Below are 22,710 nucleotides of genomic sequence, written 5' to 3' on the forward strand. Positions count from 1 at the left end.
AACATTTTCAGCGCGCAGGATCGTCGTTCAGGACAATCCGAAGCCGACGTCAAACATTTCATACCACTGCAGACGGAGTTCCTTCACTGGCGCTGATCACTGTGCCGAAATTTCTTGTAGCATTTCTCTTTTTTTGCAAAGACCCTGTATTTTTATGTGCAGTCTCTCGTCATGGATCGCTCAGTATCGGTATGCGGAAGAATTACGTCATCAGTGGGGAATACCCCAGCTGCAAACAGGCCTTGGTCACTACATCTCGCAAGATAAGGTTAGTGCTGATGGCAGCGTTTGATCTTCTGATCACCAACAATCTTAAGAGCTCAAGACGCTTTACTCCGACCAGAGGCTGGTCTGTACATTGTCATAGATCAACTTTGGTTTAAACGTTTGGTTACAACGCCTGAAGGAAAGAACCTACTCGAAAGAACTAAGCATAAATGGTATGAAACTGTTACGGAAATATTAGGGAATTATTTATTTTATTATTTTATTTAGTGTTCTGTCTGACGACAGGTCCATATGAACAGGATCCTTCCATCCTTTTCTCGGACTGGGACCTGTTCATATACGTTCTTGGCAGATGATCCAGAAGTGGTTTGCCATTGCCTTCTTCTGTGTGTGAATGGAGTAATTGTTGGGATGCCACGGGGAAACCGGGGAAGCCCCCGGAGGAAAACTCCGTGTTGCCTAGACCACGGCCTTGCCCAACACAAGTTATAAATTCGGGCACCGCCGGGAATCGAACCCGAGATCCCAGGATTACAAGGCCAGCGTTCTAACCGCTAGACCACCGTAGCGGTATTAGGGAATTAAGGTGGCTGAATGTGGACTGGATTGATCTGGTTCAGGATAATGGCAGGTGAAAGGATTTTGTGAGCACAGTAATGAACCTTCCGTACCCTCAAAAGGCGAGGAATTTCATAACTCCCCTCTATTCGGTTTTTTATCTTACAACCGTAAATTTAAGCTAAGATTCCGTATGTGTTCTCTTTAAACAGTGCACGAAATTAACGAATAATTATGAGCCGATCGTCCGTCTGCATACGCCGTCTGAAAATCTACTTTCTATTAAATTTGGTTTTTGGGAGACGAGAATTGGGCTTCGAAACAATGGCGGATGACATAAAATATCCCACTAGATGCCATTAAGGTGGTAGGTAGAGACACCTACAGACACACACATCCAATTTAATAAGAGCCAGTTTAATATCATCCTCCCATTTACGTTCAGATGTCTCACACTGTCTCTTCCCTAGAGGAATTCCGACAGAAAACGACTCCAATGTCTCCCATCCGATCGACATGTCCCGTTTGTATCGTGTTCCTTGGCTCACCGTAACAACGGTTAATGAAGTGAATAAGTTGTGAAGCTTTTCGTTAAGTATTTTTCTCAAAGTCTCTGCTACTTCATGTGTCTAAACGTATTTTCAAAGACACTTTCTTAGATGTTGCTGATTGTCTTTTGAGACGATTAGCAGACAAACTCTTAAAACCGAAGACTGTTTGTCTCTTCCATTTTTTGATAATTATTTTTATGAAGATTTCTGTCTTCTGGGTTGTTGCGCTGTGTAGTCTGGTCGATGTTTACCAACGTTTCAGAGGTCATACTGCCTCCATCATCAGGACGATATTTGAAGTTTTCACAGCGGTGAGTCTCAAGATTTCTGTCTTCTGGGTTGTTGCGCTGTGTAGTCTGGTAGATGTTTACCAACTTTTCAGAGGTCATACTGCCTCCATCATCAGGACGATATTTGAAGTTTTCACAGCGGTGAGTCTCAAGATTTCTGTCTTCTGGGTTCTTGCGCTGTGTAGTCTGGTCGATGTTAACCAACGTTTCAGAGGTCATACTGCCTCCGTCATCAGGCGCCCTGATGACGGAGGCAGTATGACCTCTGAAACGTTGGTTAACATCGACCAGACCATACAGCGCAACAACCCAGAAGACAGAAATCTTCATACTCATCGCCCTGATGATGGAGGCAGTATGACCTCTGAAAAGTTGGTAAACATCTACCAGACTACACAGCGCAACAACCCAGAAGACAGAAATCTTTATACTCTGATGACGGAGGCAGTAATTACCTCCGAAACGTTGGTAAACATCTACCATACTACGCGGCGCAACAACCCAGAAGACAGAAATCTTCATACTCACGGCTGTGAGAACCTCAAGTCTTACAATTATTTTTATGTTTTCGTTGAACCTTAAGTGGTTCATTGTATTAGTACGTCATGAAAGCATCGTATTGTAATAATATTATTTTACGAAGCTTAATAATTTTAGAAGCGACTGAACGTAGATTCATGAAATAGAAGATGGCGAAATTAGCAAGAATTTAGTATAAGTACGTTCTTTTGGTACAGAATGTAGTATCAGTTCGAACCTCGTGTTTTATTTATACCAGAATACTTGTATCAGTTTCGATTAAATGTTGGCGATGGACTGATCTCATCAAGGAAGGTTCTGCCCTTCAGTTTAAACCGCGTCTTAGTAATAAGAGAAGGTCGCCATATTAGTGCAGATCCTCAAATCCATCTTTTCATATAAATACGAACGCAGAACAAATAAATATCTTAAGCTTCATATTAAACAATAATGTTATTTGCTTCGTACGTAATAAATTCTTAGTTCCGGGTTTCTAGACTGCTCCGCAAAACATTCTTGTACGATATTTGAACGAAGGGCATAAATGAAAGCGTAATAGGGAGATGTCTGTAAAATATCTCACATTATTTGAAAGATTTCAATAAAATTTCGTATTATATGGCTTACATTAAAAGTTATTGAGATGAAGGTTAGGATTTGAAATATGGCGAATTCATTAGAAAATATAAACAGATCACAAACATTCATTTCTGTGAGGTGTTAATTTGTCCAAATTATTCTGTCAGTTAGTGATGGAACCTCTTTCTGTATGCTGAGACTATGACCGTATTTGATAGTTTTTTAATGATATGTTTTCAGAAAAAATAAATATATTACAATACGAATTTCAGATATCCAAACAAAAAATGTAAGTGAAAAGTATGTAAATCTATCCCGCTGTACGCCATATAGACGCTTGGGGGGAGAGTTGCGATATAGCTCCTATTCATTCTTAACCTCGTCACTAGATGGGGGGTGAGTGGTCAGCGTCACACCCCGGGCACGCTTAACCCTCCGGGAAAGGATCCCGGTACCCATTGGATAGGAGGCTGGGTGTGCCCCAGAGTCAGTCTGGACGCAGAGGCTAGAAGGAAAATTCTCTGCCCCCGTCGGGGATCGAACCCCGGTCGTCCAGTGTTCTTTGCGGAATATTCTTTGTTGCTAGGTCTCTGTTTATTGTCACCATGCACCGTCCATCTTGTTTCCATCACCCAAATATTAATTGGAAAAAAGTAATCTTTATTTATTGAAGCTGTTTTTTTTAAAAGTTCGTTTTGTGGCAGAATCCATGAAGTTCACGTGTCGATACTTAAGGATCTGTTTTCATTATTAGGTCTATACGAATTTTGCCTTGCTAGTACTAGTCTGAAAATATCGATTCAATAAGGAATATTGTTCTAATACTCCATTACCGTCCACTATAATCCACTAATTTCTCTCTTTATTATTTTTTCATTGTATGTATGTATGAACCGCCACGGTGGTCTAGCGGTTAGAACGCTGGCCTTGTAATCCTGGGGGTCTCGGGTTCGATTCCCGGCGGTGCCCGAATTTATAACTTGTGTTGAGCAAGGCCGTGGTCTAGGCAACACGGAGTTTTCCTCCGTGGCATCCCAACAATTACTCCATTCACACACAGAAGAAGGCAATGGCAAACCACTTCTGGATCATCTGCCAAGAACGTATATGAACAGGTCCCAGTCCGAGAAAAGGATGGAAGGATCCTGTTCATATGGACCTGTCCTCAGACAGAACATTAAATAAATAAAAAAAAATGTATGTATGGTTAAATCTGAATACGGTATATTTTGCAGAACTGACAGTTAGTGTCCTAAGGTTGTCGATATTTTCGGAACAGGCATGAAATATTCCTAAAGTAATTTATCCCGCCTGTGGTCGCAATTTCAGTAGCAGACTGACCTCACAGGGTACAATTAACCCATAAGCTCCAACGATGATATAGGAATAAAGGTGGAATTAAATGTATAAGCTTGGAGCGAGAGAGAGATCCTGGTAGTTCGCATTAATATTTTCTAAATATTGGAAGAAGGATTTGTCAGGTCCGTGTTGTTCCCGGATCTTCTAATTCACATAATGCAATGTTCGTTTGCGTCACGAATAGCCGCTATAAAATATGAGGCTCTCGGAACGTGTTGACATGTGGATCCTTGAAGAATATGTTCTCATTCTTCCTAAATCAGCTTCCACATGACGTCAAAGCTAATGACGTAGAGAGAAGTTAAATTGTACCAGAATAATAAAAATTTGACTTAAGATAGAAGGTACAAGGATGTTTATCGCGCTGCATTAACTGATTGATATTCACGTTTATTTGTTCTAGACGAGAAATGCGCGTTATCCTTTGAGGTTTGTTTGCGAAATATGAAGGAATATTCCACTGGAATAATCGTACGTTTATTAAACATTCTGACGATGAGATCTTCCAGTTAAAAGCTTTCTTGTTTCGCCTATAACCGCTGATATGATACAGCGTTTAATGTCCGTCCATTATCTACAGTCGTGCTATTACACAGTTGTTTACTTTGTGTCTTACGTTTTCAGACCAATGATTTAGGTGTTTTAGATGTTTTTAAAACGCCCTGGTTAACATAACAGCATCTCGAACCACTCCGATAATGTTCCTGAATGTACATTGCTTTGCTGCTTAGATTGCGTGTGTTAATTTTACATTGAAAAGGCCTTTTATGAAGTACTCACTGTATTTATATATTTCCTTTTAGGACCATTTTAATTTTAAATATATACCGAGATTAATTATTATCTGTAAATTTGCCAGTTCGTATTATTATCACTTTATAAGTTTGATATTTTACGTAATCATGTTGAATTTTGAATTGTTTAAAATTTAGACGACCACATCTTGATGCTTTATTTCTTTTATAGTTTTGATGCGTCATGTTTGTATTTAAAATTCACATATATATTTATTATTCAAGTCATATACACAAACTTTTAAATTATTGGTGTTAAAATTTAAAATTTATATTCTGCGCCATTCATCGTTATCTCGATGTTACAATGTTGCGCTTTAATACTTCTACATGTTTCGATGTCATAGCATCATCTTCAGGTTTTTATATTTAAAACTATTCTATATTTATTAATGCAAGCTTTTCGTTTATTGTAGATTGTAGATTACTCTTATTAATGTTTAGAAGGTCAAAATATAGGCTGTCCCAAAAAGATGTATACACATATTCAATCAAAGTAAGATAATAGAAATTATTTAAACGAAACTTATATATAAGATATTGTAGGTGCGTCATATTGTGATTTATTTAAATAGTATTAAAAATATATTAAAATTGGCCGTCAATCACAATATAAGATAATTAAAAATTAAAACATCATTTTACGTTCCGTATCGATCGATACGGAACGTAAAATGATGTTTTAATCTTTTAATTATCTTATATTGTGATTGACGGCCAATTTTAATATATTTTTAATACTATTGAAACTTATATATGTAGAGTCCGTATAGGTAAACATACATATCGCAAAGAAGAATCTCTGTTAGGTGCTCGTATGATAAGAAGGTTTCTAGAAGTAAACGGATAGAAAACGTAATTTTTGTTAATGTTTCGTGTTTGTGAACAGGGTTCTGAGGAGGATATTTGAACCGCAACGGCGAAGTTAGAAACTTATTTAATCTTTGTGAGTCACAAGTGTTTTATTCCCGCCATGTTTCCCGCTCACCACTCTTTATTTAATTTTTTTTAAAAAAATTAATAACAGTAGAGTTTCGTGAGGATTGCAAATTATGAAGCCCGGGGTAGAATAAAACTTGCCCAAACGTGGGACGTGCATGCTCGCGTCGTGTTGTGACTGACCTGTTCTGTCGTACTGGCCGTGTGCGTGAATGCGACGGCAATCAGCACTAGTAGCAGCAACATCCTGTGGCACATGAGTTCAGTCCCGCAATGACACATCTTGAAGGCAGCTTCCCCTGTGCAGAACAACACAAGTCAGACGTTAAAGATTAATACAAGAAAAATTCAAAATGAGTTTGTGCCTCCTTCGTGTGATATGGCGCTGTGGTGCGGTTGGTAACACCTTTTCCCCCCCGGATCTAGTTTCACTAGGACCTTAGAGTGACCTGGTTTGTGGCGTCTTATCAACTACTGAAGATCTGCAATTTGTTATAATTTCATTTCATAGACTTCGCTTCTTACATTTTCACAGTCCTGAGATTGGGTACTGGAAACTGACATATTTTACTGCGATACTAAGTACCAGAGGAACACCAAACAAACAAACAAACAAACATATGGGTTCCTTGTGACTTTCCTGTGGTTAAATTCTGATCATAAGCGAGTCTAATTTGATTCCTTCCGCATTATTTTTGAAGTTAATTCTCATGCTAGTTTTTTTGCGTGGGACCGAAACGCCATTAGGCGTACCAACAATACCGACTTTACCAAATTTACTTATAATATGGAATGCTATTTAATTGGGCAAAATATTTATTCAAGATTAATGAAAACATTTAAGAATAAATATATAAAAATTATTACAAAATATTCGTGAAGATTCCCTACATTTGTTACCAGTACGTTCCGTGTATCCCCCGCACCCTTTCTACATGTCCAACCCATCGATGTATTCTACATTTCAGTCATAACAACGCCAGATGACATGCATAAATCATCGAACACTGTGTTACGTAATATCCAAAATTGCCACTTTTTTCAAGTATTTTGCTGACCACTTGGTATTCAAGCACTTTTAATCAAAAATTCGATAGTCACAATAAAAACCCAAAATATATTAGAATTTACAGACAGAAATAATCTTATAAAATATATATGTTAATATTTTCGTGCATAGATTTTATTACTAGCGTGTCTTGTTGAACCCTTTGAAGCCGAAGCTCGTCTAAATATTATTTAAGAATTCAGCCCGTACCGCGAAGAAAACACTACACTTCACCATTACAAAGATCGAATGGTTAATGCTATTAAAACGATATAATCTCTGTTTTCAATGATAATCATACAAGAATCATAAATACAAAATGAAGAGTTACTGATTGTTATAGGAGGTGGTACATATAGTTACCACTCTGCATCAAAAGGTTAATGTCACCAGCAGAAACTGGCCCAGTTACCTGTCGCCTCACGTGTTGATGAACCTTCTGTGTCCGTTCGCCAAATGAACTTAATACAGACTGCGTCTGCAAATATCCATCCGCGTCCTTGATTTCATCACCTTAACAATATAGGTGAAGCTTCACGTTACGTAATTTTCTCAAACCCCCATCTTCCTTGGGTTTTAAACGTTTTCCTCTCCACGTTGTTTTCAGATGCTTTTTAATCTTTGTTATTTTTAAAATCGCAGACCGATACGCAGTTATTGAAAACAATGTGCAAGGTCATGGCTTCTCGTGTTTTAAAAGTTTTCGAAGTCCAAAATATTTTCTTAATTTCATTATGATGTTGATTTAATTTAAATGGATCTACGTTTTTACCGCTCCTTATTTGTAAACGTAGTTGCACGTCTCTTAATGTAAATTATACTTAAATTATAGCTACGTATAGCCGAGTCGTTGAGAAGCTGATAGTCGCTTAGTTAGTCAGGTAATGCTCATCTTATGGGAACCGAAGATTCATACCAATTTTCTGTACAGCTCGCAACTGGAACCTGTACTCAGTTCATATCTTTATATGCCTTTTAAAATCCATTTTAATATTATACTCTCATATGAGCCTCGGTTTTCCTAGTGGACTATTTCCTTAAATTTTTCTAACATTTCTCAGAGGATTAACAGTGATGGTGAGTGGGGCTTGGATTTTTAATTATTTATTTTTGTCTCAGACTTCCAAATGTCATAAATTGTGACGAATATGTTGACCATCTGTAGGTTTTTCGCAATTCTTCGACTAAATCTTGTGTTAATTGATTTGTTTCTAACTGGTACGTATAACTTAACTGACTGTGTGTTGATATACACCGTGTATTTGTTAACCTCAGTCTTCTGCCTGTGTGTTTGTATCTCACAGGTTCCAAAAATACCAAGATAACTGAATATCTAAGTTCATTTAATTAAGACCGTCTGTCATTCCATAGGATTAATTGTCTCATACGATCTGTTCATGCGATATAATAAATTTTAAATGATTTTTTCCCCCATATTTGTTTCATCTCTGTAAAAACCTCTGTAACTTTCTCCATTCTAATCTTACGTCATCCACGTATAAACATTATTTTGTTGTAAAATTATATTATTATATATTTAAACGTGTAGAGTTTTGAAAGCTTGGTGAGAATATATTCTGTACTGAATGGTATTATGCGTGTATTTTATCGTCAATACAATTTTCTAATTGATAGTGTCGTTCCAGAGTACGTGAACTTTGACACATTTTCAAAGGATTTATCAGGACACGAAATGCCACTTAAAAAGTTCAATCAATTAATTAAAACTGTATAAATCTTAAACACGCCATGACTTTCTGTTGGTTTGTATTTATATGTATAATTTTTCTATACGTGAGTTCTTAGATGTGATGAATCAGAATTTTTGAACCAACTGACCAAGCGCTGTTATCGGATTTGATTTCGGGAGATGAAAATAAGAGGATTAAAAATTCAGATAAGTAAATAAACACTTGAGAAACTACCACGAAGCCTTTCAGAGTGGAGGATTCCCTCGGCATTGCAGATCTCTGTCCCTTTCTGACGTAGTAAACCCCTGCTCGGACGGAAGAATGTAGTACTGTTGTCAACCTGTGAATTCGCAAGCTTGTGATGCGATGGATTATCAAATTGCCCCGACAGAATACGTGGAGCATGTTGGATAGAGGCTGGCACGCATCAGAACCAGATTTGGTGCATCTCCCTTCTTTTTTTTGGAATCCCCGAATTTTGAACACAGCGACATAATTTTTAAATAAAAGTAACGTTACTTCTGTTTCAGGCCAATATACGTAGTTTTTCAGGAGTTTTTTTGGCTTAATTTTATATTTCAGCATTGTACACTTTTGTTTTATAAAAATGTGTCATAAATGAAAAATAATTTCATTAAATAAAACAAAGCGTCTTTACTATTTGTGGACTTTTTCAACGTTATGCTTTCTAATTGAATAAAAATTTTCTTGGATATTATCCATCGTCTAGTAAATATAAAACGTAAAACGACGTTTCGGAGATGGGACTCTATCTCCGTCTTCAGGTTCTGAAGAGTCATTTGAATAAAAAATTACTTGAATATTATCCATCGTCTAGTAAATATAAAACGTAAAACGACGTTTCGGAGATGGGACTCTATCTCCGTCTTCAGGTTCTGAAGAGTCATTTGAATAAAAATTTCCTTGGATATTATCCATCGTCTAGTAAATATAAAACGTAAAACGACGTTTCGGAGATAGGGATTAGCTCTATCTAGTGGGCCCAACTGTGTAGGAACCTGAAGACGGAGATAGAGTCCCATCTCCGAAACGTCGTTTTTTACGTTTTATATTTACTAGACGATGGATAATATCCAAGAAAATTTTTATTCAATTGAATCTTCACCATCGTCAAGGACTTTTAGATTTGTTATGCTTTCTGATTCTGTGAAGTATTATGTCTCTGCTGTTGAATAGCTCTGCCAACAACAGATTTGTATCTTCAGTAAGTGAACACCCAGGGCAATAATTCTGACAAACTTAACTTTGCATTTCAATGTGTAATTCGGAAGAGATTCTGTCCACTACACGATTTATTAACCTGTTAATCGACGGAGCTATAATAGTACCGAAGTTCGCCATGGGGAAACGATTCTGAACCAAGTGAGGTTCTAGGTTTTCACGGCGGTACGAAGATGGACCCCCTTCTGGGTCATCGCGCTACGTACTCTGATAGAAGACAGACGTCTTCGATTGTGAACCACTTCTGTCTACCTCCCATTCCCACATATTTCAAAGACCAATCAGATGTTTTTAGGGAGATTCGTACTCCAAAATTCTGTATACATTTCTTGTCTCTTTCATTTTAGTTACAGGATGAGCCTATTATGCCTTCTTATATTTCATTGTCGTAACAGTTCTAGGCGAAATAGGCTGATATATAAGCTCCACGACCTAATTTCTTTACTACTTTCGTCAAAGTAACAGATCACGCTGTCTAAATATATAAAGATGCAACGGTTTGCGTTCCTAAAATATGCGGTATTCACTGTCTTTTGCGCATTGAGAATGCAATTCTTCCAACACATGGAATGAACTTTGCAAAACCCTGGCATGTGTCGAAAAACACATCTTATAAATTTTTTTGTTTTCAGTTTACATTCAAATAAGCATTGTTATTGTTATGGGATTCGTTTTTCGTGTTTCATTTAAGAACAGATTCTTTCCGAATTTCTCGGGAATCTTTGCGAAACAAACCGAGACAGTTTTCACGAATTTTAAAAATTATCTCGTGACGATTATCGGTTCTGAATCAAAGTGAAAACCCGCATATATTCGTTTACAATGAACTCTATCGTGGTAATACAATTCGAATGTACCAATTTCCCTGGCGAAGTGGGTGGCACTCCTGCTTTGTATTCGAGAGGTCACAGGTTCAGTTCTTGGCCTGTATATTTCCTATATCGACTGAGATTTCTTGTGGTTTCCTCAGTCTCTCTGATGTTAATTTCTAACATACCATAGTCCTTCCCCCCCCCACATCCTTTCAAATGTTTGTTGATATTAATCGTCGAAGTCATCTTTAAACTAAGAAGACACCCCGCAATCCAGACCCGAAATTTCAACGCTTGTAATATCAAATCCCGCTACTTTATACGGCCCTGAACAAGTTTAATACAAATATAATATCACAGCGTTGTTCTTGTGGGTTGTGAAGACGTGTTGACTCGTCTGTACATGGCATAGTTTCGGAGAAACATACTGTCTCCATCTTCAGTCCTGAAGATCCACACGGCTTCACAGCCCAAAACAACTTTATCATCTTTACTTCCGTGAAAACCTCAAATTTCAAATGAAAAATCCCATTACCCTGTCCTCTCGATCCCCGACGGGGGCAGAGGATTTTTCCTTCTAGCCTCTGCGTCCAGACCGGCTCTGGGGCCCACCCATCTTCCTGTCCAATGGGTACCGGGGTCCTTTCTCCCGGAGGTTTCGCGCGGCCGGGGTGTGACGCTGACCACTCACCCCCATCTAGTGACGAGGTTAAGAATCAGTAGGACCTGTATCATCTCTCCCCCCAAGCGCTTTCATGGCGTATAGCAATGTTTGGTGAAGAATACAAATTATGAAGATTCTTATTATGCAATTTTATTAAACTTTTATCACTTTATGTCTCTAAGGTTTTATTTTTATTTTACGACTCTTTAATAGCTCACATAAATGAATTATGAATAGGAAAGGATGTGGAAGGAGGCGGTGGTAGACTCACTTGAGCTACTTTTACAGAATGTGTCTGAAGAGACTGAGTAAACTCAAGAATACCTTTTTGAGACGTCCTCTCTCCAGGACTAAATTTGAACTCGGGGACCTCCCGAATACGAAGCCACTCGACGGACTCAGAATTCAGAAACTTAAAGGGACAAGACCATTGCAGGAACCTAAGCATATATGGGAGAAATTAAAAAAATGTATAATATAATATATTATAAAGATATGAAACGGATTTAATTGACACGATAAGAAATATCGGCTTCTTTTGTCATGACCTTAATGTGTAACGGGCTGCATAATAACAGATAATTTCTTGAGGAAATGAATCAGCGATCAAGTCCTCAAGATAACTTTTGTGTCATGCAGTTAATTAGCCCAGTAGCACATACAGATTTTGAAGTTCCTCCTTGTGTATTTGTCTCTATCTCATGTTGCTTAATCTCCAGCTGTGGATACTGGGGTTAAAACGGACGGATCGTGAGGCTGACCTCACACCTCCTCGAGTTAAGATCGCATCTTACTTACTTACATCTCGCTGTTCTTCCGAAGAGCCTCCGAACGCTACGCGCTGCAAACAATCAATCCACTCTCTGTCCAAGACGAACACACACTGCAGGCCGCCTGCTATGTCTTCGGTGCCTACCCCCACCATTTCCCTGTCTCTCTCTCTCTCTCTCCTCACTTTTACTCCCGTATTGTTGGTAGTACTCGTGTGCTTAAGCCCCCCAAGGCAAATAACTTTGAAAGAAGGGTCAGATGCACCTGTTGGCGAGGAACAGTGGACATGGTCAAACCAAGCCTGTGATCCCCGCGCGTACCAAAATGTCTTCGAGGGTTAAGAATGCCATCGAGTGTTCGTTTATGTGCCATCACACGTAGTGAGTGTAGTGTCTGTCCGCCCGGTCCTTTCATCTCCGAAACCATGAAGATCTCTGATCTTACTGCCGAATGTATTTCGATTAAATTTGGTACTAGAGGTTCTGCACTCAAAAGTTGTTGGGCGAATTTAATTTTGTTTCAATATTGAACAGTTATGAGCCGGGATAGCTCAGTCAGTATAATGACTAGCTACGGGCTGGACGACCGGGGTTCGATCCCCGACGGGGGCAGAGGATTTTTCCTCTAGCCTCTGCGTCCAGACCGGCTCTGGGGCCCACCCAGCCTCCTATCCAATGGGTACCGGGGGTAAAGCCGGCCGGGGCGTGATGCTGACCACTCACCCCCATCTAGTGCCGAGGTCAAGAAAGAGAGGAGCTATACCTCCACTCCCCCCAAGCGCCTACATGGCGTATAGTGGGACAAACTTATTATTGAACAGTTATCGTTATTTGTGAAGTTAATGTCGAACTTTTATATAAGTTTTCTTCTCTCGCCCTACATTACGAAATAAAATTCAGATTTCTTCTGGACACAAGATTATTATTTTGAGATGTCTCTTTTGATTAGCTTTGCGATAATAGATTTGTGGTGGCGTTACAACGCTCGGCGTCGGTTTGCTAGCTTCGTGTCATGTCACCCCAAAGTTACAAGCACGGACTTTCTTAGCCTGGAACATTTCACTCTCCAAAACTCTCCGAAACGTCGTTTTTTACGTTTTATATTTACTAGACGATGGATAATATCCAAGAAAATTTTTATTCAAATGACTCTTCAGAACCTGAAGACGGAGATAGAGTCCCATCTCCGAAACGTCGTTTTTTACGTTTTATATTTACTAGACGATGGATAATATCCAAGAAAATTTTTATTCAAATGACTCTTCAGAACCTGAAGACGGAGATAGAGTCCCATCTCCGAAACGTCGTTTTACGTTTTATATTTACTAGACGATGGATAATATCCAAGGAAATTTTTATTCAATTGATTCTTAGTTCTTGTCGAATAACCTCGAAATGAGTTGAATTTGACACCCGTGTTTAATTTAGTAAGACACGTAGTTATCGTCACATTATAATTACATATTTTCAGTAGAGATTATAGCAGAACTTTCTTCTCTAACGTTCACTTCGGAATACACCACGTAACGTATTTTTAAATCTACTTAATTCACATTCAATATCTCTTTCTTACACGTGACAACTTACACGCTAGTTAATTAAAAACAGTCATCTGATCAGTTGCTTTATTTGTAGAAAAAGACGTATTAAAACTTATTTGTATTGTTCTTTAAGAAATACACTTTCCATATCTCTGAAGTCAATTTCAAATTTTAATAAAGAGACACGATCATAAATAAATAATCCAGTACTTAATAAAGCTTCATTACTCAATGCCCTCTCCGTCTTAATACTCGGGAGGTCCTGGGTTCAAATCTCGGCCCTCAGACAGACAATCATGACTAATGTTCTTCGTGTTTTTCCTCAGTACCTCCAGGAAAATGCCGGATAGCATCTAAAATTCTTTCCACTTCATTACTCATTTTTATCATCTCATCTGACGCTATGTAGTCAAGATACTGAAAGTGTCGTTAAATAAAATAAAAATAAATATTAAAATAATCATTGCTTCTCATCTGCTGTCTTCACAAGAAGAATTAGAAATGTTGTACATTTTACAATCTAGATACGACTCGATTTAAGACTACAGAGAAAAGATGATGTAAAATGCACAGAGAATGGGAAGTTATCCCTGTGTCTAAGCAGCATATCACAGAGGAATATAGACTGTGTGAAAACAAACTTGGAGCTTTCTAGAACTGGTCTTGAGGTGCAGCCGTGAATCAAACCCCTGCCGTCAAGTTATGCGCTTAACTACTAAAAATAACTGAGACCATGCGCGCACGAGCGGTTTGGACAACAGCGGTTTCTCTGATACGTTGTTGAAACTCACTGTTTCAATAGGAAGAGAGCGCATGTGCGATAGTTTTACCGCTAATAGGGTTTTGGTCGGCCGCAACATGCTTCATTTTCGATGCGGTGCTGTTAGGTTAGATTGGGTTAGGTTAAGTTAGGTTATGTTAGGTTAGGTTGGGTTAGGTTATGTTAGGTTGGGTTAGGTTAGGTTTGGTTATGTTAGGTTAGGTTAGGTTACGTTAGGTTGGGTTGGGTTAGGTTATGTTAGGTTGGGTTAGGTTATGTTATGTTAGGTTGGGTTAGGTTAGGTTGGGTTGCGTTAGGTTAGGTTGGGTTAGGTTAGCTTATGTTAGGTTATGTTATGTTAGGTTGGGTTAGGTTAGGTTGGGTTGCGTTAGGTTAGGTTGGGTTAGGTTAGCTTATGTTAGGTTATGTTAGGTTAGGTTGGGTTAGGTTAGGTTGGGTTAGGTTAGGTTGGGTCGGGTTGGGTTGCGTTAGGTTAGGGTGGTATTTGTTAGGTTATATTTGGGACCTTTACGTTGCATGTGTGATTAGGTATGCATCGTTTTAGCTTTTGTTATAATGGAATAGGTATGTTGAAGTCACAGAATAGTTCGGCCATATCGGAGTACAGTGACAGAAACTGAAGATATCTGTGAAGCTCTACTGCCGAACTCGAGCCAACTTGACAAAAAAAAAGTGTCGGAATAGTTATAAGGAAAAGATAAAAGGAAAGGAAGCTACGGGATCGAAAAGCAAGCAATTATTCCCCATTGCATTTTAAAAGATCTTTTACGTTTCTTTCCCTCACTGCTGCTAACATCGATTTTGAATTTTGTTCAAATCCAGTGCCCCTTTCGTCCTCTGATATGGAAGTTACCACAGATTATAACCGCGCAACGAATCGGTGCGGTTGGATTTCATGGCCACTTGAGACGTCAGAATATTATGCATGCACAACTTGGCCTCAAGAAAGAAAGCAGAAGATGAATCTGGCTCTTAACTGGCCTAAAACATATCGCCCAAAGTCTCTTGTTTTCCATATCCGATGACATAACTGTTTATGGTAACGTAAATTATGGTCTTCTCTGTCGTAATGCCGTGTGGTGATTATCAGCGTTTCTGACCAGCGTATGAATTAACCTTTCGAAGGAGAAGATCGTCTAAATGTTATTTCATAGTTCAGCCCGTACCGCGAAGAAAACACCACACTTCACCGTTGAGAATATCGACTGGTTAATGCTGTCTTAGGAAATAATTCCTGTTTACAGCGAAAATCATACAAAAACAATTAATACATGAAGTTACTGAATATTGAAGCGGTGGGACATATTATATACCATTTAAAGAGTTAACTCCATCTTTGGGAGGCCACAATCAACAATTTCACCGCCTTGAGAAAAAATAACTCAGATATCATATTTATAGCATCTGAGCATGTGTATTACACCGAGCTATGTAAATTTAAACCTTCTAAGAAAAATTCTCTTCTGGACTTTGTCCATCGTCCAAATCACAAGTACGAATAAAAATATATAACTTTTCGGAAGCTGGATCTTTAAAGTAAATTATATAGAATCATCGTAATAGACGCTGAGACGTCATCCATAAAAATTCTGTCTATTCATTATGTTTATTTTCTTGATGAAGGATTTTTTTTCTCTCAAGCTGAGACAAATGTCTGTTACGTAACTGGACGACGTTCGTTATTAGTGATCAAATAACATTCCGGCGTTCCAGCCGTCTCTTTAGCAGTTTCTGTGTTCTGCTTTCATCCATTTTGTTCCTAGAGCCCATTTCGAATATTGGCTTCCTCTACTTCAGTGGTATTCAACCTTAGGTACGCGAAGACATCTTAGGGGGTACGTGAAATTTAAAAAAAATAGAAATTATTTTATGATAAACACTGAATAATCAGTAATGTAATTTGTTTAATTTATTTTAGATGTAGATTATATACTACGTATAACTTGAATTATACACCAACAACTTTGGGGGTACAAAGTTGAAGAGAAATTATATCTGGGGGTACGCGAAGACATCTTTGGGGGTGCGTGAAATTTAAAAAATATATATATTATTTTATAATAAACACTGAATAATCAGTAATGTAATTTATTTAATTTATTTTAGATGTAGATTATATACTATGTATAACTTGAATTATACACCAACAACTTTGGGGGTACAAAGTTAAAGAGAAATTATATCTGGGGGTACGCGAAGACATCTTAGGGGGTACGTGAAATTTAAAAAAATATATATATATGATAAACACTGAATAATCAGTAATGTAATTTATTTAATTTATTTTAGATATAGATTATATACTATGTATAACTTGAATTATACACCAACAACTTTGGGGGTACAAAGTTGAAGAGAAATTATATCTGGGGGTACGCGAACAAAAAAGGTCGAATACCACTGATCTACGGCACAGGTTAGATAGTTCCTTATTACAATAAACGACAATAGGTAAGTGGGTGCAGCGTCTGACCAACGCAACGTGGGAAAATAAAAACGGGATTCGAACCCATGATCGCATTGTTTATGCGGGGCACGACAGTTCGCTGCTAATTTCGCAAGGTCGTTAAGACTGGGCAGCCCTGTTTTACGTAAGTGGCGCCATCTGTGGTTTCATGCAGCCAGAAGACTGACATGTCAATGCATCATTTTGTTCTCATCCACTTAACACTAACTTTCTTGTTTATAATTGTTTTTGTTTGGAGAAAACGCAGTGGCTGAAACGAATTCAAGGAACAGTGCATGTCTGCCTGTGTGTTTACGTCCAAAATTACTGGAAGGAGTTTCGGTTTTTTGTTGTTGTTTTTTCCAGCAGCAATCGAGTTTACGTAGGATCTGAGGTTTTCAAGGCGGTGATTCTGAAGATGGCTGCCTTCTGGATTGTAGCTCGGTGTAGTCTGGTAGAAATTTAACGATGTTTCAGAGGTGGTTACTGCTTCCATCTTCAGGGCATCAACCCAGAAGACAGCCATCTTTTTCGTGAGACGTGTTCTTTGTGTCCTGAACAAATGTCAAACGCCAGTGTGACCCTTTGAAGTCGAAGCTCGTCTAAGTAACATTTAATATAATTCAGTCCGTACCGCGAAGAAAACACTGCACTTCACCATTACAAAGATCGACCGAGTAGGATCTGAGTTTTTCAAGGCGGTGAGTCTGAAGATGGCTGACTTCTGGGTTGTTGGTAGAAGTTTACCGACGTTTCAGAGGTGGTTACTGCTTCCATCATCAGGACAAAGACCCAGAAGACAGCCATCTTTTTCGTGAGACGTGTTCTTTGTGTCCTGAACAAATGTCAAACGCCAGTGTGACCCTTTGAAGCCGAAGCTCGTCTAAGTAACATTTAATATAATTCAGTCCGTACCGCGAAGAAAACACTGCACTTCACCATTACAAAGATCAACCGAGTAGGATCTGAGGTTTTTACGGCGGTGAGTCTGAAGATGGCTGACTTCTGGGTAGTAACGCAGTGTAGTCTGGTAGAAGTTTACCGACGTTTCGGAGGTGGTTACTGCTTCCATCATCAGGACAAAGACCCAGAAGACAGCCATCTTTTTCGTGAGACGTGTTCTTTGTGTCCTGAACAAATGTCAAACGCCAGTGTGACCCTTTGAAGTCGAAGCTCGTCTAAGTAACATTTAATATAATTCAGTCCGTACCGCGAAGAAAACACTGCACTTCACCATTACAAAGATCGACCGAGTAGGATCTGAGGTTTTCAAGGCGGTGAGTCTGAAGATGGCTGACTTCTGGGTTGTTGGTAGAAGTTTACCGACGTTTCAGAGGTGGTTACTGCTTCCATCATCAGGACAAAGACCCAGAAGACAGCCATCTTTTTCGTGAGACGTGTTCTTTGTGTCCTGAACAAATGTCAAACGCCAGTGTGACCCTTTGAAGCCGAAGCTCGTCTAAGTAACATTTAATATAATTCAGTCCGTACCGCGAAGAAAACACTGCACTTCACCATTACAAAGATCGACCGAGTAGGATCTGAGGTTTTTACGGCGGTGAGTCTGAAGATGGCTGACTTCTGGGTAGTAACGCAGTGTAGTCTGGTAGAAGTTTACCGACGTTTCGGAGGTGGTTACTGCTTCCATCATCAGGACAAAGACCCAGAAGACAGCCATCTTTTTCGTGAGACGTGTTCTTTGTGTCCTGAACAAATGTCAAACGCCAGTGTGACCCTTTGAAGTCGAAGCTCGTCTAAGTAACATTTAATATAATTCAGTCCGTACCGCGAAGAAAACACTGCACTTCACCATTACAAAGATCGACCGAGTAGGATCTGAGGTTTTCAAGGCGGTGAGTCTGAAGATGGCTGACTTCTGGGTTGTTGGTAGAAGTTTACCGACGTTTCAGAGGTGGTTACTGCTTCCATCATCAGGACAAAGACCCAGAAGACAGCCATCTTTTTCGCGAGACGTTTTCTTTGTGTCCTGAACAAATGTCAAACGCCAGTGTGACCCTTTGAAGCCGAAGCTCGTCTAAGTAACATTTAATATAATTCAGTCCGTACCGCGAAGAAAACACTGCACTTCACCATTACAAAGATCGACCGAGTAGGATCTGAGGTTTTCAAGGCGGTGATTCTGAATATGGCTGACTTCTGGGTTGTCGCGCCGTGTAATCTGGTAGAACTTTACCTCAGAGGTCCTTACTGTCTCCATCTTCAGGGCAATGAGTACTCAAAGACTTCAACTCTATTTTTTTAACTGCGTATGTTATATAAAATCGAACTAAACGGAAATCGATAATGAGTGGTGAATAGGTTAAGGATTTGGTATATTTCGCTTGGGAGTGTATTCATAAATCTCTTGTGATTTACTGGTATGAAGGCTGTATGTCGTGATTTAAACCACAGCAAGTGAATCGTATTTATATTACACTTATATCCTGATGGAACATTGCATCTTCTTCATCAGTACGACATCCAGTCCATTCTTTTGCGTCACCAAAAATTTGAAGAGACATATTGATTGACAAAATCACCTGATTGGAATTCGAACCGCGTATACAAACACGCTGCCAACTGAACTATCTGTGACAACGTAAGTTTGCCCTCTTTTATCAGACTATTAATTAACGTGAAAAATAAAGTAGAGAATAAAATCTGTAACAAAAGAACATTTATGTGTAGACAGCAAGAACTCTAGACGGCCACCGAAGTATCTCCGAGTCTCCGTTACAAGGTCGCTTAAGAGCGGAGTTTCTTTGACTCTATGTGTTGTTCGATCTCCAATCAAGTCCTTGTCTAGACGAATGAGATCCATGGTTAGAGCTCATAGATTCTGATTGTTTAATCCAATACGCCAGGTCTTGAAAACAACCCTTTTAGGGGCCAACAGAGAATTTATGTTTTGTACAAGTGACTGATATACTTTGCGAAATAAAAAGGTTTCTGTGGAGAAAACTTCCGAGTTTCTGTGACCGTTACAAACACACGCGTTGTTAGCCAGTCAGCCTTGGTACGGAGGGGCGGGGGGGGGGGGAGTTATAGCGGAAAATACGTCTTGCCCATTCCATCTTCCCATCCCCTTCTACTGTGACGTAGCACAGGCTCGTAGATATTTTTGTCTATTCAGATTCGAACAATGAAACTTTGAATCAAAATATATATTAATAAGCTGATAAGAGTTGCGTCATATTGTGAAAATATATTTAATTAATTAATCTTGTCCGTCTAATCACAATTTAAAATTTAAAATTAAGATAGTTATGTTCCAAATGTAAATCGAATGTTTCGATAAGGAGCATCACATGGTATTTTAACTATCTAAATTTTAAATTTTAAATTGTGATTATACGGACAAGATTAATTAATTAAAAATATATATTACTGAAAAATCAATGGCACACCGGTTTCCCCTGCCTTTCTAGGCTGTCAAATGCCAGGGGCGGTGTGAATTATAATATTAACGGTTACTTTTTGTTTGTTAACGAAAAGGTTAGTGGATGCGTGTGATTTACAAAAAAAAATAATTCAGTGTTCACTTTCGAATATCACAAGCTACATATTTCATTATCCATTTGCAGGAGTTGCACACTAAAACTTTAAAACATGGAGTTGAAAGATATACAACTGCAAAGACCAATTAAAAACATGCCGACATGAGGCCTTGAGCCTGTGAATATGATATTCACATTAACGCCAGTGTCTTGCCAATCAGTGGATATACATTACGTTCGTTTCTAGACCCTCGTCTCGGAAATGTCACAAAACAATACTGTTATTCTTCAAATTACGGATTAGGGGCATACATAAGTAATTTTAATTAATGGAAGGCAGAGAGAAGCCACTTGCGGACAAATTACGAATGTCTGGAATTATGAAGCCAGCTGTACGCGTTAAACCCTCTGTGGTGGGTATTATTATTATTATTATTTAGTGTTCTGTCTGACGACAGGTCCATATGAACAGGATCCTTCCATCCTTTTCTCGGACTGGGACCTGTTCATATACGTTCTTGGCAGATGATCCAGAAGTGGTTTGCCATTGCCTTCTTCTGTGTGTGAATGGAGTAATTGTTGGGATGCCACGGAGGAAAACTCCGTGTTGCCTAGACCACGGCCTTGCCCAACACAAGTTATAAAAATTCGGGCACCGCCGGGAATCGAACCCGAGACCCCAGGATTACAAGGCCAGCGTTCTAACCGCTAGACCACCGTGGCTATGTGGTGGGTATATAGGACAAAATTATGTGTATCCTATATCAACTTTTGTAATTAACACAGTAAAATAATTTGTTATTAATAATAACGCATTTACAATAATCTAAATTGCCCCTAAAGGCTGTACTGTTAAATATTACATCTTTTTAATACAGGTATAAACTACATAATTATGACAGTAATTTACAATCAACTACACGATAATCGCAAAAATAATATCACAAGAAAGCATAATTACAGAAAATGGCCGTCTTCTGGGTTGTAGCGCCATAAGAGTACCTCTGAAACGTCGGTAATTTAGATTATACTGCGATACAACCCAGAAGTCAGCCATTATCGGACTCTGCCGCGAAAACCTCAAATCCTACTCAGCAATACTATTATTGCTTACACGTATTTTTAATAGTTGAGCATTTTTTTGGTGAGTTAAATTCTCTCATGGAGTAGGAGTGAGATAGGAGGTTCTCTTTTAATGCTGGCTTAAATTTCTTTATTCGTGATTCACACTTTTTACAGTGGGGGAAGATTATTGAATAGCTTAATATCAGTATAGTAAAACATTGGAACAAAAAATTAGAGATTGGAATTAGTAAGAGTATTCCTGAGATGATAAAGTTGCGTTATATTGTGAAAATATATATTTGTTTAAATCTTGTCAGTCTAATCACAATAAAATTCCTATTAAACACCTGAAGATGGTTCTTATAGAACTGAAACATGTCGTGTAAAAAAGTGATGTTCTAATGTAAATCGAATATTTCGATAGAGAATATCATTTAATATATTTTAAATATTTAAATGTTAATTATGGTAATATTTTTAATAGGAATTTTATTGTGATTAGACTGACAAGATTTAAACAAATAAACAAAAAAAAGAGTATTCCCTTTAAGGTTTTCTCCACTGATGTGTTAACGGAATATTAACAGCCAAATCATGAATACGAACCTTGGCTTCGGAACAATCTGATAAGATCAGTCCATGAAAGTGATGGTCTTTAGATGCGAGCTTATAATACTACCATAACTTGAAATCTTATTAATTTGTATATGTCAATCTTTCCTGTTATAGATGCACCATACAGTAGCTAGGAATATTTCAATACAAAATGATCAAGTTAGCATACAATAGTTATTGTGCGCGCCATCTTGTGCAGGAAATCGATACATCAGAATCTCATATAAATGTTCCTGAAGGCACTGTGGTCCACTTTCTGGCTCCATTATTTTGTCTTCTTTGGCATGCTATTGTTGCGCCTCGTAGTGGATGTGCAGAGAAATTAGATTTAAACTGAAACCGGTTGTGAGTTTGTTGATGAGTGGATAATGGTCGGCGTGCATTTTTGCTGCTGTTTATTTGATTTACGTGTTCCACTGTGAGAGTGTATAGTAAATAGTTTAAGGGATTTGTAAATCCAAGGACGTTGTTAAGATTTTACTTATCTTACACTTTCGTGAGATCTAACCCTGACAAATGGTAATTTTTCTAATGTTGTGATCGCAGACATACAAGCTTCTAACTTAATTACTGCATTATTCGGTTTTATTACTTTTGTGATTAGGATTTTGTGGAATGCGAATGAATGGATTATAATTATTAAAACAAAGTTTCTGTCCTGTTTTGAGTGCATGAGAAAAGAATGGGTTGTGAAATTCGAATGGTGAATTCCTTTTGTACA

At 38.4% G+C, this 22,710-nt stretch overlaps 2 protein-coding genes across 14 annotated transcripts in view; one reads left to right on the forward strand and one right to left on the reverse strand.

The window, feature by feature from the left end:
* magu (SPARC related modular calcium binding-like protein magu) overlaps positions 1-12,214 on the reverse strand; it is a 53,809-nt gene extending 41,595 nt beyond the window's left edge. For 8 of the 10 annotated variants that reach the window (XM_087361087.1, XM_087361086.1, XM_087361085.1 and 5 more), the window contains exons 1-3: positions 11,599-11,737; positions 11,146-11,307; positions 6,001-6,116 (exon numbers count right to left, since the gene is read on the reverse strand). In XM_087361087.1, the coding sequence (XP_087217213.1) occupies positions 6,001-6,116; positions 11,146-11,307; positions 11,599-11,722 (402 nt within the window). In that variant the 5' untranslated portion in view covers positions 11,723-11,737. Of the gene's footprint in view, positions 1-6,000; positions 6,117-11,145; positions 11,308-11,598; positions 11,738-12,072 lie in introns of those variants that run through there. The other 2 variants (XM_087361084.1, XM_087361088.1) reach the window with 2 other exon arrangements.
* Positions 1-22,710, forward strand: part of Klp67A (Kinesin-like protein at 67A) — a 69,139-nt gene that overhangs the window by 32,702 nt on the left and 13,727 nt on the right. Inside the window, exon 3 of one of the 4 annotated variants that reach the window (XM_087361076.1) lies at positions 163-268. The exons of 2 other annotated variants lie outside the window; for them this stretch is intronic. The gene's annotated coding sequence lies outside the window, so the exon portion shown is untranslated. Of the gene's footprint in view, positions 1-162; positions 269-22,311; positions 22,509-22,710 lie in introns of those variants that run through there. One more of the 4 variants, XM_022085863.2, reaches the window with a different exon arrangement.

The sequence above is a fragment of the Zootermopsis nevadensis genome, unplaced genomic scaffold (genome assembly GCF_977971745.1).
Source record: "Zootermopsis nevadensis isolate Lab colony 2312 unplaced genomic scaffold, Znev_1.0 Znev_ptg000050l, whole genome shotgun sequence".
Taxonomy (NCBI): Eukaryota; Metazoa; Arthropoda; class Insecta; order Blattodea; family Termopsidae; genus Zootermopsis; species Zootermopsis nevadensis.